Raw genomic sequence first — 18190 nt, 5'->3', positions numbered from 1 at the left:
TTGCAAATATATGTTAATTTGGAAATATAAAAAAAAATCGTTCGGCTGTTGCAATCGGAGGTCGCTTGCGTGTTTTTATTTTTCCATTAGCAATTTACCAAACATGGTATTATTAGCTTCCGTCTCGTTCTAGTAGTATACTAGAATCTACTTACTTAAAAGTAGGCTTAAAGTAAATGAAAACACGCTTTTTAGACTCTGTCTATACTAAGTTCCACCTAATGATAAATGTTAACAAATCCATAAAATAAGCTTACTTTCATAACCTTCCATATGTTTTTAAAGCAAAAAGCATAGAGGTAATATTTTATATACTTTGTAACTATATATAAAGTGAAACTTCTTTAGATTTGGTGATTTAAAAGTTGATGAAAAAAATATTTAATTTCATTATTAAGTTTAACTTCTACCATGTGTATATTGTAAAAATAGATATTTTTTTTCTATACTATGCAAGTACAACTAATAAACCACTTGAGAATAAGAGGTTAAACATATTAGTTTGTAAGGCCTAAGAAAAAAATTAAATCTTTATATATTTAACTTATTGACAACATAGCCATCCTTATTTGGCAGTGCAGTGAATGTAATTTGATGATATGTAACCAGAACAGCAAAACAACAATCATACAAATAAAATGAAACATATTCCGATTTCAAATTACTAATATTAATGCAGCAATATAAATTTCTATATTGCAACAGTCATACGCTAAACTGTATTACAGTATCATAATACATTTTCATATGAAGTATAAATAAGTTTTTATATACTTTCTACGTTCAAAATTACAAGACTCCTTCAACTAACGGCATTAACGGCAATCGGTATCCCAAAAACATTACATTACACGTGAAAAACTTTATAAACTATATAAAAATGTGTGTTGATAAATTGTAATATTTAAATTCATTAAATATGTAAATGAGCCAAGAAAACAATGATATAAAGTGGGTAAAGCGTAAGTAGAACAATGTATCTTGGGTATTTTACTGTTGCGGTTAATAAAATGCCTTTATTGTTTGTCTATTACATAAATATGTATAAAATTGTATTTTATATTTAAATACATTAAGTTTTGGACTGTAAAATTAACTTTTACTTAAGAGATTTGATTTCATTTAGTTATTTTACAAACAAAGGTACACAACAAAATCAAGTACATCTTTTTAACAACAGATAACTTCTCCTGTCGAAAATTTTATGAAATTTCTTTTATTTCGACTTTGATTTAGTTGATTTCGAATTTATTTAAGAGACTTCTTAATAGGAATGATTTTCACTTACAACAGATACCATTTCATTAGCAGCTAAAAATATACAGAGCGCAGAATATGTATAAACGAAACCTCGTTTTAACCTTTAAGATTCGACTTGAGCGACAATAGTTTGCGACATCGTGCGTGCTCGCAGTACAATGCCGTAAGTTTGCCGTTACGCGTTTCGACTGCGCCGGCGCAGATAGCTAACGGTGCCCGCGACATTTCACGATCGACCGAGGTTCGATTTAGCACGACCTCTGTTCAGAAATGTACCTCGACTTTTGTGCTGTTGAATATGCAAACAAGACGCGTGTGACCCTGGCAGAACAAATCTTGGCAATAGGCTCTATATATATCCTGTCATTATTAAACATATATAATTAAAGATGCTTACATTTTAAGAATTATATGCCCAATCAGAAGTATATAAGTACATACTATATTCAAGTCAATCCATTACATATTAAGCAACATTTTTTTTTTATTATATGAAGATAAAAATAACAGTATTATATTTATTAGGTAGGTACTTCAAGAATTTCAACTGTAAAATAACTGGTTTCAAAATTTATCATCATTATTTCCTTATTAAAAATAAAACTACTAATGAAATAAAAATGTTAATAAATATCATAAAACTGAATTTAAATTTTTTATTGATGAATATTTTATAATATTTTCATCAAACTTTTTTTATCATTATTGGGTTATTAATTATTATTAAATTATTTTGACTCATTATCTGAAATATTATGATTAGATGATGCAAAAAGAAAGTAGAATACTTGCCTCACTAAGTTTAATCATCAAAGAGATCATTTTTATAGTTATTTTAATATATTCAGATCTAAAGAAATGTTTTAATTGCTATTAATTATAATTATTGTAGCTTTAATATCTTCTCTAGAAATGTGAAGCTATTATAAATTCACCAACCTATATAACTACATATATACATATCTCAAATAACTTATTAAACACTTATTCCATAAAATTTTAATATTCAAAAATAAGGGTGCCAAAAAATTAACACCATTTTGTTTAAGTGAGAAAAGATGATAAATAAAATAAGTTAATCATTTATAAGTAAAAATAACAATGATTTTATTCATATCTAAACACCAACAGGAAAAATGTTATATATTAAACATATGAGACGCAAAACTAACCTAAAACTTATAATATTACCTAACATACATATTTTGGTTGAAAATATCTTGTGCAAGTAAGTTATCATTTTCCACTTACTTAAGTGATTTCAAAGTGTTCTTAATTAAGTCAGATACATATACAAATCTTATAAGATAATACGAAGGATTTATTTTTTCCAATGTCATATGCTACTTGCTAGTAAACATATGATTCGCTTCATTGCTGCATAACAAATCTAGCCATAAACATTTCAAGTACGAAGTAAGATTAATAAACTATTTCCAATATCAAACAGAAATCGTTCGCTATTACGATATAACAAGCCTCGAAACCAGATTCAATGTTTTTAGAAACACGTAGTGAGCGGTATCATATCGCCTGTATAGAAAGCAATAAACGACGCCACATTCAACTGAGAACCAGTAATTTTCCACTCAACTTTTTCACTCCGTAATATATATGGGAATATATCTCACCTTTCAAAGATAAACTTCTGTCTGTATGATCCCACTATCATGCTGGAGAAGCACACGAAAGCGGACAAAGGGTCCTTCAAAACACAGCCATTTTGAAACCGTTCATATATAATGTTACGTGTACTACGTTAGCTTATAGTTTTAAAGCTGATATTAGATACTATATTATCCGTTCGCACTCATTTTGGTTTTACAGCACAGTAAAAACTTACACTAAACATTTCACACACTATTAGTACGATTTCACTTCATACTTTCGCACACACCCGTACACGTCGCAAAGTCCGTCGAACGGAAGCGACGAACTCACACGAATGGCGCTTCTATTCACGAATGGCGGAGCGACGGTACGATGCTCAGTGTTGCTACTACAATACAAAATTTGATACCATAACCTTGTTTATTTTTAGTCTGTTCAAGAAAATCAGAAAATTAATGTTGTTTTTTGAGGACTTTAAAACAAACATCATTACATTTTACTTCAATTACATTATAATATTCAAAATAATGATTTTATTTTTATTGATAAATCCGATTATAAAGATAAATAAAGTTATTTGATTTTATGATGTATCATAAAATATATTCATCAACACAATTAATAGAAATATTGGATCCGAAACTATAAAACATATGTATTACTTATTATTCGTAAAAAACATGATGTTTAAGTTGTTATACTTAGGTCAAGCAACCCATATTTTATAATTTTATTTTTAAACATATAATTATAAAGATACTTATTTATTATAAAACAAAACAATTGAACAATAATTAATTTTATTAATAAGAAGTAAGAACTGTATTTTTACAAAAGTTCTATACTTAATGTTCTTTGCCGTCTGCGTTACTAACATTTTGACAGATAAAAAAAAATTAAATGCCTATGGACGATTGCGCGCGTGATTCAATTATGTTGCTTAGCAACGTGTTAATAATTCTAAAAGCACAGTAGTGTTCAGGAGATTAATACAGTAGGCTGGTAAACGCGAAGATGTGTTTTTCTCAATTATTTACGAGTGATAACAAAAATATTGCTAGCTTTTCCTAATTTCTAGTATTGCATTAATAAAAATGAATTCTTTGTTGTGTTCATATATTACGAAATACCAAAAATATATTTTATGATAATTAAATAATTTCATGATAAGAAATTCTAAACATTATAAAAGATAAACAATGTGTATTTTTCACTTTTTAGTACTAAAATTAGGTTTAACTCTTGTCTCAAATACTTTTGCGAACGAATTGGAAAATGAAGATAAAAGTAAGTGTTTTATAAAATTTTCTCATACATTCTATTATTATTCAAAAGAAAATAATTAACCTATTTTCTTAGTTAATAAATTCTGAATATCTAATTATTTATTTTCTTACATAAAGTTTTAAAATAATTTACATTTCATAAAATGTTAAGAAAACTTGTAATTAATCAATATGACAGTATTTGGTCTTGAAAGTATATGAACTTGCGTTTTATACATTTAATGTGTTAATAATGAAAAAATAATACATTTTTAACCTTTTTAGTTATGTTCGAAATATTATGTTTGTGATATAAATAATCAATTTACGGTTGGTTGCGCGTGCGCTAGTGCGTTGTCATCCATCCGCTGCATGACAATAGGTTGCTGAGTACCCGCATGTAACCGCCGAATTAAACCGCTTTTATATGCATGTTTATTCGATTGTGCGAAACCCGGTTATGGACAGGAAGTTACAACCTACAGACCCACCTACCACTTTAATGGGTTTTAAGTGGTTTAATTGCTATAAATATCTGTATACATTTGTTGCTGCATATACATATAACATTCTCTGATACTCTGATTAATTAAGATCTGTAGAGTACTTCCAGTACTATAGGATATGGTCGACAAATCAAATATTGAGTATCGTAAGAACAGACTATTTTTTAAATTAAAAAAGGAACACTCTGACGGTATAAATTCTCCTAAACAACAAAATAATTATACAAAATACAGTTCTTAAGGGACGGTGTTATGTGATAACAAGCTAAAAAAAGAAATACATATTTTCCAATTATACTACATTATTCTGAACTTTCAAAATCCGTTTCATAAATCTTCGTAAAAAGATTATGGTTCAGAAATGTTACGTTGAGGATAAAATATAACAATATTGAGGAAATGCGTTTTCTTTTACCTGAACCGTAGTTGGTACGGGGTGGTGCGGAAACAACTCCTTTCTAACAAAATATTGTGGATTAAAGTAGGAGACCAAACGTCTTACAATTATGAAACGCACTTTTTTACAATCAAAATATAAGATTTTTAAATTAGAATGTGTAATTGATACTTGAAACTAGTCCGAGGAATCGGATGTGTTGATATAAATATAATGATTCATAATATATGTATGTGGAAATTTGTAATATGGAATAATACATAATTTTGAAGATTTGATTTTAAAAAATGTATCTAAGTACCCTATGATAAAGTCGGATCGGGTAGCGAATTTTGATTAAGACAGATAGGTAGGTTGATAGGTATATGTTGATAGATTTTTTATATATTTTCCGCTATCTTTCATATCTTGTGCCGTTCAAAGTTATAATAGCTTACAGTCTACAGGCCAATAAACTGTAAGACCCCATTATTCGGGAGATCACGCGATTCCCTGATGTTTACCATCTTGTCATTACGTTAACGTTTTCCTTTAACTATCCCCTTGAAGTTCCCTATTTGATTTTTGAGGTATATCGATATAATTCATATATATATTTAATAAGTTTATTAAACATAATTCTATAAATATGAATTAAGTAATAAATGTATGCACTATTTCAAATCGAGCTTGATTAGGTCGAAGTGGTTCTAAAGTAGCGACAAAAATATACTTTATATGCCTTCTTCTTCTTTCTATTTCTATAAATTAATAAATAACGTAAGCAGGAAAAATAACCAAATCTAGATTAAATAATGTAATTAAAATGCTTTATTGATTTTATAATTTTGACATTATTTAAGAATATCGTGTAGTTAATCGAGCATAAAGTCGTAATGTCATACAACGATAAAGAATCAATTTACCTGAACTTTATCGTTAGTTATTTAACACAGAAACAAAACCATTTTAAAAGACTCATCGTGTAGCGAAAAATATGATTTATATTTTTAGTGTACTTACTGGTTTCCCCCGATCAACACTCGCGAACGCCTCGCTTGGAAGATTTCTTCTGGACAGGATCTGGAGATGGACCCCCACCACCCGACTTATCCGAGCCTATGGCAACACCGAGTACACCAATTGTGCAAACTACGACTGTTCTTGCTACAGTGTACTTGGATTCATACCCACCACAAGTAAGTACCACGCAGTAGGTGGCAGGTCCTCGTAATTAGCGAATAACAATCGTGAGGTAATCTCCACGTGGTAGATGCATGCAAAAGGGAAAGGAATGCCTTAGCCCAGAAATGGGACTTATACAAGTTGACACTTTTTTATTATATTTTATTTAGGCGGTGACAGATAAATCAAGCGGGGAGTGCATCTTGAACTGCGATGTCACGCCAGATAGTCTGGAAACCGAAATCCCAGAAGACAGGCGTTATTGGCTCCTAACAGTCATCCAAGGCTCCACTCCTGACAGCTTACAGCTACGACTTGCTAGGCTATATCAAAAAGCATTTCTGAGGTAATTAAAATTACTTGAATCATGAGTAACTTTCCACCCATTTAAGGAAGGAGCGGGACTTAAGACCTTTTTTCATTTTACAGGATTCTGTCGTTTTATGCTAACAGAACCATTTGTAGCTCACAATAAATATATAGAAACTCCTTACAGGCAACAAGAACGACATCTTGGCATAATAAAATCTTTAGACGCACCGACGGCAAGAAAGAAACACGAAGTTCATTCATTCGTCGTTAATAAAGATAACAAATTCAATGATATAAGTACCAACATTACCAAAACACCACAAAAGATGTATGATATCCAAAGTTCAATGGTAAAATTGGAGGATTTAGCCGTTAACTCAGCTTTGAAAATGGAAAACGCGGGTAAGAGCGATGATTTGGAAGACGTAGAAATGTTTCCAGCTGATGACGACGCCCAATTTATTTCCACCAAATCTGAAATCAAACCGACGAAATTAGCTGATATTGAATCTTGGATACTGGTAACACCAACGGTTATAAGAAAGAGAAGTGTGGACGATGTCTTAGAAAGTGATAAAGAAGATTTGATAGATCTTCCACTTGAAGAGGAACCTAACAACGGTACAGTGTTATATAAAAGGGAAATCATTAAACCCGAACAACAACCACCCGTTCAAGTTCATATACAAAATATAACGGAGGTAAAGTATAGTAGCTATTTTATAATTAATAAACATTCGATTATTATTGATTTTTTTTTAAAAGATACATTAATAACATAAATAAATTACTCTAAATACTAAAAACGTAAACATCACATTACATATTCATTAATTCGCAGTATAGCATATCAATGAAGAATGTGTTCAACGTCTTGACTAATTTAAAAATATTTTAGATAATAATACATCAATATCATTACATAGTATTAAACAAAGTCGCTTATCTCTGTCTATTCCTTTGTATGCTTAGATCTTTAGAATTAAGCAACGGATTTTGATGCGGTTTTTTTGTTAGATAGAGTGATTCGAAAGAACAGTTTTTGTATATAAAACATGTACAATATAGTAAAGAAACACTGATATGTTTTATAAAGTTCTAATATGATACCCTGAATAAACAAATTCTGTTGTATATTTCGTACCAGCATAGCACCCGTGCAAAGCCGGGTCGGGTCATATATAATATAGGAAAAGACATGGAAATTACTCATATTAATAAAGTGTATTCCATGAAAAGAGACCGAGCCGAGATGGCTCAGTGGTTAGAACGCGTGCATCTTAACCGATGATTGCGGGTTCAAACCCAGGCAAGCACCGCTGATTCATGTGCTTAATTTGTCTTTATAATTCATCTCGTGCTCAGCGGTGAAGGAAAACATCGTGAGGAAACCTGCATGTGACAAATTTCATAGAAATTCTGCCACATGTGTATTCCGCCAACCCGCACTGGAACAGCGTGGTTGAATATGTTCCAAACCTTCTCCTCAAAGGGAGAGGAGGCCTTTAGCCCAGCTGTGGGAATTTACAGGCTGTTGTTGCGTTGCGTTGTTGCATGAAAAGAGATTGGTTCATAAATCGATGGGTCAATTGTGTGTATGTGTGTATATGTGTGTGTGTGTGTGTATATGTGTGTGTGTGTGTGTATGTTTGTGTGTGTGTCGCAGTCGTCGGGCAGCGTGCAGATTGTGTATGTGGTGCTGGTGGGCGGGCGCGCCGTGCCGGCGGCCGTGGCGGCGCGCGACATGCGCCTCGTGCGCGACGCAGAGGTGGCGCGCGAGCTCGGCGCCGCCGTCACCACCAAGGCAGAGCGTGAGTCTGTGCCCCACACTGCACTCCGTCATGCATGCAACTAGCTCTCATACAGCAGTACTCATTATTGCTGTGTTCCAGCTTGAAGGGTAGTGAGCCAAAACTACAGGCACAGGGCACGTCATACACTGCACTCCGTCATGCATGCAACTAGCTTTCATACAGCAGTACTAATTATTGCTGTGTTCCAGCTTGAAGGGTAGTGAGCCAAAACTACAGGCACAGGGCACGTCATACACTGCACTCCGTCATGCATGCAACTAGCTTTCATACAGCAGTACTAATTATTGCTGTGTTCCAGCTTGAAGGGTAGTGAGCCAAAACTACAGGCACAGGGCACGTCATACACTGCACTCCGTCATGCATCATGCATGCAACTAGCTCTCATACAGCAGTACTAATTATTGCTGTGTTCCAGCTTGAAGGGAAGTGAGCCAAAACTACAGGCACAGGGCACGTCATACACTGCACTCCGTCATGCATGCAACTAGCTTTCATACAGCAGTACTCATTATTGCTGGGTTCCAGCTTGAAGGGAAGTGAGCCAAAACTGCAGGCATAAGGACTGCACTCCGTCATGCATGCAACTAGCTTTCATACTGTTATTGCTGTTTTCCAGCTTGAAGGGTTGTGAGCCATAGCTACAGGCAAGGGCACGTAATATCTTAGGTCCAAAGTTCGGTTGCGCATTGGCGATGTGAGGAACGTTTAGTAGTTCTCACAGCGCTGTCTATGGATGATGATCGCTTACCACCTGTCCGATCCGCATGTCCACCTATAATAATAATAATAAATATGAGACAACATCACATACATTACTCTGATCCCAATGTAAGTAGCTGAAGAACTTGTGTTATGGAAATCTGAAGTAACGAAGGCACCACAAACAAACAGACCCGAGACAACGTAGAAAACTAATGGTAATCTACATCGACTCGGCCGGGAATCGAACCCGGGACCTCGGAGTGGCGTACCCATGAAAACCGGTGTACACACTACTCGACCATGAAGGTCAACTATGGACCTATAATAAAATATATATACTATAAAAAAATACACTCGACGAGCTTTCTGCTGTATATTTGTTCATTCCAAACAATCGACTAAAAATGACCTTCCTCCCGCCAGCAGCGTACCTGAAGGCAGCCGAGGGTCTGGAGGGCGAAGCGGGGACGGGGGTACGGGGAGCGGAGCTGTGGGCCCTTGCAGTGGGCTCGGTCGCCGCCCTGCTACTGGTACTGGCTCTGCTACTGCTGCTGTGTGTGGCGCGCAGGTGAAGACCCCACAAATACTTAGCCAAACTCGTGGAACTTTGTCTGCAATTCTTCATCATATTCTTCTCGATTACAGAAGGAAGTCAATGAAATCAGCAGCATCTCTACGAGCGTACAGGACGGAGATGATAAGAGAATCAGAACGGAATCAAATGAAGCAAATCAACGACGATAAAGATGCTAAGGTAAATATATCTTCATATTTAACTATAATTGATATTTTGGTGTCGGGAATCTTACTTACAACAACAACAGCCTGTAAATTTCCCATTCCTGGGCTAAGGCCTGAGAAAGGAAAAGGAAGAGGTCCTTTTTTGGGGAGTAGGTTTGAACATATTCCATCACGCTATTCCAATCCAGCTTGGTGGAATAAACATACTTAACTTCAACAATTTAAATCAAATAATTTTGGTCTCCATCCTTACTGAGTATTTTACTGACGGCTCTATCAAATCTAAGACCTTGGTTACTTAGACTTTCAATAAAACTAATTAAACTAAAGCTTTTTGAAATGTTAGAAGATAAAATGTGATTTTCCAATATTTTAGTTGGTAAGTGTGGTGTCCCCAAGCAGAACGAGACCCAGCAGCGTCCTATTGCCCATTTATAGAGCCGGCAGTGCTTCGGGGTGAGTGATATTCACTTTAAATAATTGCAGTGCCTTTTCAGAACTAGAATAATCTAGAATAATCTATATATATAACGGTTATCCGTTCGGTACAGCTAGCAAAAACCTTAGATAAAACATAGTATCATTATTCTCGAAATAGGTGGAGCAGCGTTATAAGAATTGGCAATGTTTCTAACAGTTTCAATATCTATGGATTTTGATGACCGCTTTTAGTGACCAATTTGTACATATGCTAAGTTTGAATAAAAAAGTGTCAGCTATCTCCTTCCATAATTATTCAAGCTGTAGGAATATGCCAGGCATTGCTCACAGCATGAATACGTCGCTGAGTATAAGGCCAGTGTTGTATAGTACGACACAAATTAGAAGTAGCATCGGAAAATGCAATGGAATGAAAATAAAACCGATTATTGCCGATTTAGACGACCAATAGAAATAGCTCCCAATCGCGCCATTCGACGCTATTCGTCGCTATAGATTCTCGCGTCAGAGAAAGCATGTGCATGTAAATGGACGTGACAAATTGACGATAATATTAGGTCATATGATATTACAAGTTATTACATTTATGCAAAGATCATATTCGCATGAGAAATAAATATTGATAATTTGACATAGCGTACTCGATTCGGATCGTGATCGTTTTTACGAATTTTGCCGATGCGACATCTAAGTTGTGTCGTATTATACATGTATTACAATTTGTCATGGTCGACACTAATGACACTCCTGATCACTTCGATTGACAATCGAAGACATAAAATTGTATCAAGCAAAAACCACACGGCATTGAGAAATTTTGAACCGTACATGAAAGAAACATTATAAACAGCTTTTCAAGTAACTTAAGTAGATTTTACTAACAATTGATTCTTCTGGAAACATAAATCCAGAAGTTCGTCCACCTCGTCGTCTGGCGTATCAGAAGTAGCAGCTGCTTTGAGAAGACGCCAGAAGAAACCTCACGCCTTAAGGATGCCACAGAAAAAACGAGGTTTGTTTTTTAATTACAAATAAAATATTATTTTACAAATTTATTGAAGATTTTATTTGAAGTTTTAATCTGATACACCGGACCCATCTATTGCGTTGAAATTTTACTCGCATTTATGGTACTGGTGACAAAACAATTCTTATACTAGATATCCTTACCCTTCTGTCTGCGCATTAATTAGCACAAATATTACATATTCTGCTCAAACTTTATTTTTCTAAATAAATAATTATATATTGGTTTTAATAGAAAGTCTTATATACAAATAGGGTAGGGTGGTAGGGCTTTGTGCAAGCCCGTCTGGGTAGGTACCACCCGCTCATCAGTTATTCTACCGCCAAATAACAGTACTCAGTATTGTTGTGTTCCGGTTTGAAGGGTGAGTGAGCCAGTGTAACTACAGGCACGAGGGACATAATATCTTAGTTCCCATGGTTGGTGGCACATTGACGATGTAAGGAATAGTTAATATTTCTTACAGCATCATTGTCTATGGGTGATGGTGACCACTTACCATCAGGTAAACCATATGCTCGTCTGCCAACCTATACCATAAAAAAAATGGGTAACTAATAATTTTACATGATAATACCATATGTTTGATTAAATGCTATAAATTGTTAGTGACTTAGGAGAACTTTTCACTCCACCATTGTTACTAACAACAATTAATGCTCTTCTTAAAAATGTGCCAAATATATTTGTTGTTAGTGGGCACGACGGACAGTTTGCTGGAAGCTGCGGGAGTCGACAGCTCTGACAGCGGCCAGCGGTCATCTCCGCCGACACCCACCTCTTATCTCTCAATGCCCTCAGTCAGTGCTTTCCCCAGGTAACTTACTAACTACCCGTTACATATACAGACTGCTTATATATGTACGTATGACTGAAAGACAATTGCATGTTGCGGAGATGAGAATGCTGAGAGGAATGTGTGGTGTTATGCGAATGGATAGAGAATGAGTACATAAGAGGAAGTTTGAAAGTGACACCGATAGAGCTGAGATGGCCCAGTGGTTAGAACGCGTGCATCTTAACCGATGATTGCGGGTTCAAACCCAGGCTAGCACCACTATATATATGTGCTTAATTGTGTTTATAATTCATCTCGTGCTCGGCGGTGAAGGAAAACATCGTGAGGAAACCTGCATGTGTCTAATTTCATCGAAATTCTGTCACATGTGCATTCCACCAACCCGCATTGGAACAGCGTGGTGGAATATGTTCCAATCTCTCTCCTTAATGGAAGAGGAGGCCTTATCTCAGCAGTGGGAAATTTACAGGCTGTTACTTTACTTTTTTTTACCGATAGCCGAGAAGTTATGTGGAAGGCGGCTATCATGGTATGGGCACGTAATGCGGAGGAATGAGGAACATATTGTGAGGAAAGCCTTAAGCATGGATGTGGTGGATATAGAGGTAGAGGACGACCAAGGAAACGATGGATGGATTGTGTGAAAGACGATATGGCTAGAAACAATGTTACTTGTGAGATGACGTCTGACAGAGAAGTATGGAAGGAGAAGACATGCTGTGCCGACCCCAAATAAAATTGGGATAAGGACAGAAGAATGATGATGATGATAATATATGAACGTATGTATGTATGTGTGCAAGAATGTGCTCAAACACAGGTTCCCTCAGGATCATAATGCAATGGGCACATTAGGTATGTATATCTCTGATATACAAAGGTATTGCGTATTTGTATTTTCATACAAATCATAATATAGATAAATCGACATTAAGGTAAAGTAACAGCCTGTAAATTTCCTACTGCTGGGATAAGGCCTCCTCTTCCATTAAGGAGAGGGCTTGGAACATATTCCACCACGCTGTCCCAATGCGGGTTGGTGGAATGCACATGTGGCAGAATTTCGATGAAATTAGACACATGCAGGTTTCCTCACGATGTTTTCCTTCAGCGCCGAGCACGAGATGAATTATAAACACAAATTAAGCACATATATATATATATATATATATAGTGGTGCTTGCCTGGGTTTTAACCCGCAATCATCGGTTAAGATGAACGCGTTCTAACCACCGGGCCATTAATTGGGAATTGCAATTTTCAAAAAATATTTAAGTTGATAATATTTTAATCAAAATCACATTTATATGCAATTTTCAGGGGAAATATGGTAGAACCGCTCTCGAAAATCCTCGAACCGGTTTCCGTGAGACACCTAGATATCGATTCCCCGCCGTCAAGCCCAAAGCAGACCAGACTGAGCCAAGCTAATGTAGTGCCAAGGAGACAAATGCCATCACAATTGGTACGCCTCGGCAGCATAGATAAGGACCCTGGAGTTATCGGGCCTCTGGTGTGGGACTTGCACTGCCAGAGAATTAAAGATGGTGAGTCGCTTAGTTAAGCGAAACTAGAATAGAATGCATCGTTTACATTGCATTTCCATCCTAAATGGATTTTAGTAGATTACACTTTTGCTGAATCTTGAAAATATTGGACATGAAATTGATTGCTTATTTAAATTAGGTGCGATGTATGAATATTTTACATAGATACTTTAATAGGCTATTTGACAATGCGAAAAATAATACTTAATTTTTTCAAAAATTAATAAATAAAAAAGCATTTTTTCAAACGTTGTCACGTGACACAAAACGCTCCTGATTGGCCGGGCTTATGATGAAGTCACTTTCTTGTAAATTTTGCTTCTCTACTATATGTACCACAGATTAAAATACAGCAAAGTGACGTCACCGACCCCATTGCAGCGCCATATTTTCTAAGTAGCGTTTTCGCACGCTATTTAAATATGGAATTTTTTAATATAATATTTTTTGGCAAATATGTACTAGAAATAAGGAAATCAACTTTTACTGGGTTCCTTAACCTCTACTAAATAATATAAAATGGATTTTAAGAACCAGTCAAATAGCCTATTACTATTTTTATTGTAATTAAATTAAATATGAAGATATCCTTAACATTTACTAGCACAATCTATATTCAATGAATTACTATTTTTATTTGATTATGAGTGTATGAGTTAGGTATTATTTCGAAATTATGGAAACCGGTGCCTCTCCTTAATAAAGGGAATAAGTCAAATATATAACTTTTGTAATAATGTGCTTCAGATGCTGTACAAAGCATTGTAATATATGCCGTATTTAGGGGAGGGCAACCGGGGGAACTGCCCTGGGCCTCCACATGAGTGGGGGCCACACTTTTCATCGAGTTAACAAATACCGACATATAGTCAAATTATAATAATCTTACTACTTAATGTGTTAAACGTTACCGATACAAGTAAATAAAACATAGCTTACAGATTGAAATAAAAAAGTAATTAATTCATGATAATATAATTGTTAGATTGTTCACGCTTCTGTTTGTCTAAGGCCTCCACTGCTTTGTGGCCCGGGGGCCTCCAGACCTTTAAATCCGGCTCTGAATATATGTGTGCCTGACTAATTTATCTGTCTGGTACTTCACTGCTGTTTCCAGTATCCAAGCCCTCCAGTCCCGCTAGGTCCACAGCCTCAGCTTGCAAGGAACCGTCGTCGTCCAGGATGAGGAGACGGTTCAACGAGCTGATGGATGACGCCTTCACGCTCTTCGGGAGTGCATCCAGTGCCAATTCCCACGAGACGTTCACAATCGATAAACAAGATAGTCAAGAAAAGAATGGTAATATGTTTCATTTCCTAGTATTATATCTATTCGCATCGCACTCGCGAAGTAGGTTAGATCGTTTTGTAGCGAAATGGACCATCATTTTTATGGTGACAATGATCTTATTAAATTATGTATATACTCATGTAACTGAAAAAAGAAAACGATGGATGGAATGTGTGAAAGACGATATGGTTAGAAAGAATGTTACTTGTGAGACGATGTCTGACAGAGAAGTAAGAAGGAGAAGACATGCTGCGCCGACCCCAAATGAAATTGGGATAAGGGCAGGAGGATGATGATATGACTCATGTAACTGAACTACTACTATTTTAATCTATATTAATATTATAAATGTGAAAGTAACAATGTCTGTCTCTGTCGCTCTTTCACGACCAAATCGCTGAATAGAGTTTGATGAGATATCGTAAGAAGCAAACTTGAACTCTGAGATAGGACATATGTAGGCTATTTTTCTTTTATTTTATTCCAATGTATTTTGGTTTTAAATCTTTAAAAAATTCTATAGTGTTTCTGTTAGTTGGTATATTATACATTTCTGCACAGCACAACAAGTTTCAAATGTATCATATAATAGTTTGAAACGTAATCAAAAGTGGATAAGTAACCTGTATCCCCCCCCACCCGCAGTGCTGCAGGCGCGCAACCGCGACGTGCGCGTGCCCCACTCGGCCGGTCCCGGGTAGGTATTGCACAATTACTTTATATTTAATATAATTATGATAACATTATTAAAGGCAGGTTAACTTATAACCTAATAAAACATTGTTAACAATATTAGCGTATGAATGATTATTTTGTTTATTAAGTTATAATGTCGAGGTCAATCTGATATCGACTTCTGGAACTTTCATCGAATTTACACGGGATATATTGTGGTCGAAACTTGTACGCGCTCACTACGTGACACTGACTTTTCCATCGCTCTCATAGTTCAATGGGATAGAAATCCAACACGACTGGGGATAGTACAAGTTTTCCGAGACACAGAACTGTTACCGTAGTTTTACAGAATTATTCATATGCATATTGAACTAAACATTTTTTCTCGACGATATAACATTGATTGACTTTATCCAACGCCGAAGCCTTTTCATTTGTAACCGTGTATGCTAGCTACTATAAAACGAGGTAGGTTAGGTATATGACTAGTACGCGGATTTGAGTGAATAAAGCATGCCCGTGTGCGCAGGCGCGTGCGCGCGGGCGCCGACGCGGCGCCGCGGCCGCGCACCGCCGCCTGGCACGCGCATGCGCACGTGAGTCCGCTCGCATTTTAGCCTTACATGCTTAGTAGCCCTCTTAGGGCCCTCGCCCACAGAGACTTTTTGTAGCGATGCAGTCGCGCGTTTCGTAAAAGCGATACTAACGCTCGTTAGTCGCATTTGCAACGCGCCACACCATCGCAACTGTATCGATGCAAACGCGCGGCCATGTAGGACGACATCGGGGAGAGAACGTTGGGGGGATGGCGCGTGAGTAGAGAAACGAGCGAAACCACCAAGTAATCTCTCTTTGTTAAATGGGTGCATCCAATATTGACGCCGGTTTCGTTGCCCTCGTTTCGGCTGCTCACAAAGCAGCACCAAAGACAACGTGACTAATGTTGCCTCAACGGAGTCCATCTTGCAACTGTAGCGATCACCACAGGCAATTTTGTGCCGTTACTGAATCGCATTTGCATCGCGACAGAAGCGCGACAGTATTGCGTTGACATCGCGACTGAATCGTGGTTATGTGGCACACTGCCAGCGATCGCAACGCGACTGTATCGATGCGAATATGCGACAGAATCGCTACTGCATCGCTACAAAAAGTCGCCGTGGGCGAGGGCCCTTATGTTTAAAAATCGGCTAAGATAAAAATATTTTCCATTCTTACGTACTCAATGTAAGAGTATAACATAATTTGCCAAACATTTAACATAACATGGAATTAATGCCATTTATACAATCAAATTATATACTGAAAATAAAGAGGTACTAACATTTTGCCCCTGTGGAAGACCTTTTATTGTAGAGATCCAAAAGATTTTTGAAAATTTTGATGCTCCTAAAAATGGTAAAGGTATATTCACTTTCGTTAGATATAAATTAAATTACAATTATTTTGTAAACCTTTCAAGCAGTACTAAAGCAACATAGCTTACAATCGATCGCTTCTATAACGAGTTATTAATTAGTCTCTATGATTATTTTTTATATTTTATTTAATTAATGAATTGAAATATCTGGTCAGTCTACGCCAAGACTGCCAGCTCCAGTTGTGAACACGACACTGATCACCGCTGAAGGCCGACTCGCTCCGGACGACCCCGCTCTGCCGCTCATCTCGGCAATCAAAAGCGAAATACAGCGTATTAAAGATAACGCGAAACCAACTTAGAAGTGTTCACACACTCATTACACTGAGCTCAATGACATTTTATCTCTAAACACTCAAGAAAACAGAGTCAATTCACGCCCACTGACGACATAGTTGTGTTCATCTAATTGCAAAATAAATATTAATAATTTATATATATTACTATACAACAACAGTCTGTAGATTTCCCAAGCTGGGCTAAGTCCTCCTCTCCCTTTGAGGAGAAGGTTTGGAACATATTCCACCACGCTGTTCCAATGCGGGTTGGTGGAATACACTTGTGGCAGAATTTATATGAAATTAGATACATGCAGGTTTCCTCACGATGTTTTCCTCAACCCCCAAGCACGAAATGAATTATAAGCACAAATTAAGCACATATACATATATAGCGGTGCTTGCCTGGGTTTGAACCCGCAATCATCGGTTAAGATGTACGCGTTCTAACCACTGGGCCATCTCAGCTCTTACTATATTCTATACTATTTGTCTGAACTTTGATCTTACGTTCAAAAAACTGTTTTGAATTAACAATTAAAAACACCGTTAACAATAACTTAATCTCCACCAATGTTTCATATTAATTGAAGGTCGAAGTTGTTGTTATATCTTGTGTCACTTGTAAGTTGTATATTCTTGACACTTAGCCCATTACACAATGAAAAAAATAAGAGATAAGGAATAAGAAGGCTTTATACTAACTCATACAAATAAGTTTTAACAACAGATAATTTATCAATGCAATATTATGTCAAAGAGATTTATAATTGTATGTGATCAATTCTGTAAGTGCTTAAAGATAAAACGTCAAACTGAACTTTTTGATAGAATCAGTAGTCTAATATAAATTATTAGTAGTTTAGATAATTAACAATTAGGTGATTTGCATTTTATGAATAAGTTGGTTAAGTCACTTTGTTTTTAAATCTTTGCA

At 36.0% G+C, this 18190-nt stretch overlaps 2 protein-coding genes across 4 annotated transcripts in view; one reads left to right on the top strand and one right to left on the bottom strand.

Moving 5' to 3' along the window:
* The window catches only part of LOC124537881 (homeodomain-interacting protein kinase 2), a 104998-nt gene extending 101764 nt beyond the window's left edge, over positions 1–3234 (bottom strand). For all 3 annotated transcript variants that reach the window (XM_047114834.1, XM_047114835.1, XM_047114836.1), the window contains exon 1: positions 2892–3234. The gene's annotated coding sequence lies outside the window, so the exon portion shown is untranslated. The remainder of the gene's footprint in view (positions 1–2891) is intronic.
* A 1526-nt stretch (positions 3235–4760) lies between these two features.
* Positions 4761–17379, top strand: LOC124538115. Its single transcript, XM_047115117.1, has 15 exons — positions 4761–4788; positions 6033–6217; positions 6374–6549; positions 6700–7216; positions 8182–8326; positions 9455–9599; positions 9677–9785; positions 10149–10228; positions 11128–11225; positions 11937–12057; positions 13360–13586; positions 14704–14886; positions 15523–15574; positions 16085–16151; positions 17131–17379. Exons 1-15 carry the CDS (start codon positions 4761–4763, stop codon positions 17275–17277), a joined length of 2280 nt encoding a protein of 759 aa, XP_046971073.1. The 3' UTR covers positions 17278–17379.
* Positions 17380–18190: the final 811 nt, after the last annotated feature.

The sequence above is a fragment of the Vanessa cardui genome, chromosome 19 (assembly GCF_905220365.1).
Source record: "Vanessa cardui chromosome 19, ilVanCard2.1, whole genome shotgun sequence".
NCBI lineage: Eukaryota > Metazoa > Arthropoda > Insecta > Lepidoptera > Nymphalidae > Vanessa > Vanessa cardui.
This window is presented reverse-complemented; position numbering and strand designations above follow the sequence as displayed.

What these genes read in the sequence shown, in the direction of transcription:
- LOC124538115 (XM_047115117.1), top strand. Translation starts at nt 4,761, where the DNA reads ATGGTCGACAAATCAAATATTGAGTATC. An exon ending in TATCAAAAAGCATTTCTGAG is followed by an intron (nt 6,550 to 6,699) that starts GTAATTAAAATT and finishes AACTCCTTACAG; the next exon opens with GCAACAAGAACGACATCTTG. An exon ending in CCCCACTCGGCCGGTCCCGG is followed by an intron (nt 15,575 to 16,084) that starts GTAGGTATTGCA and finishes CCGTGTGCGCAG; the next exon opens with GCGCGTGCGCGCGGGCGCCG.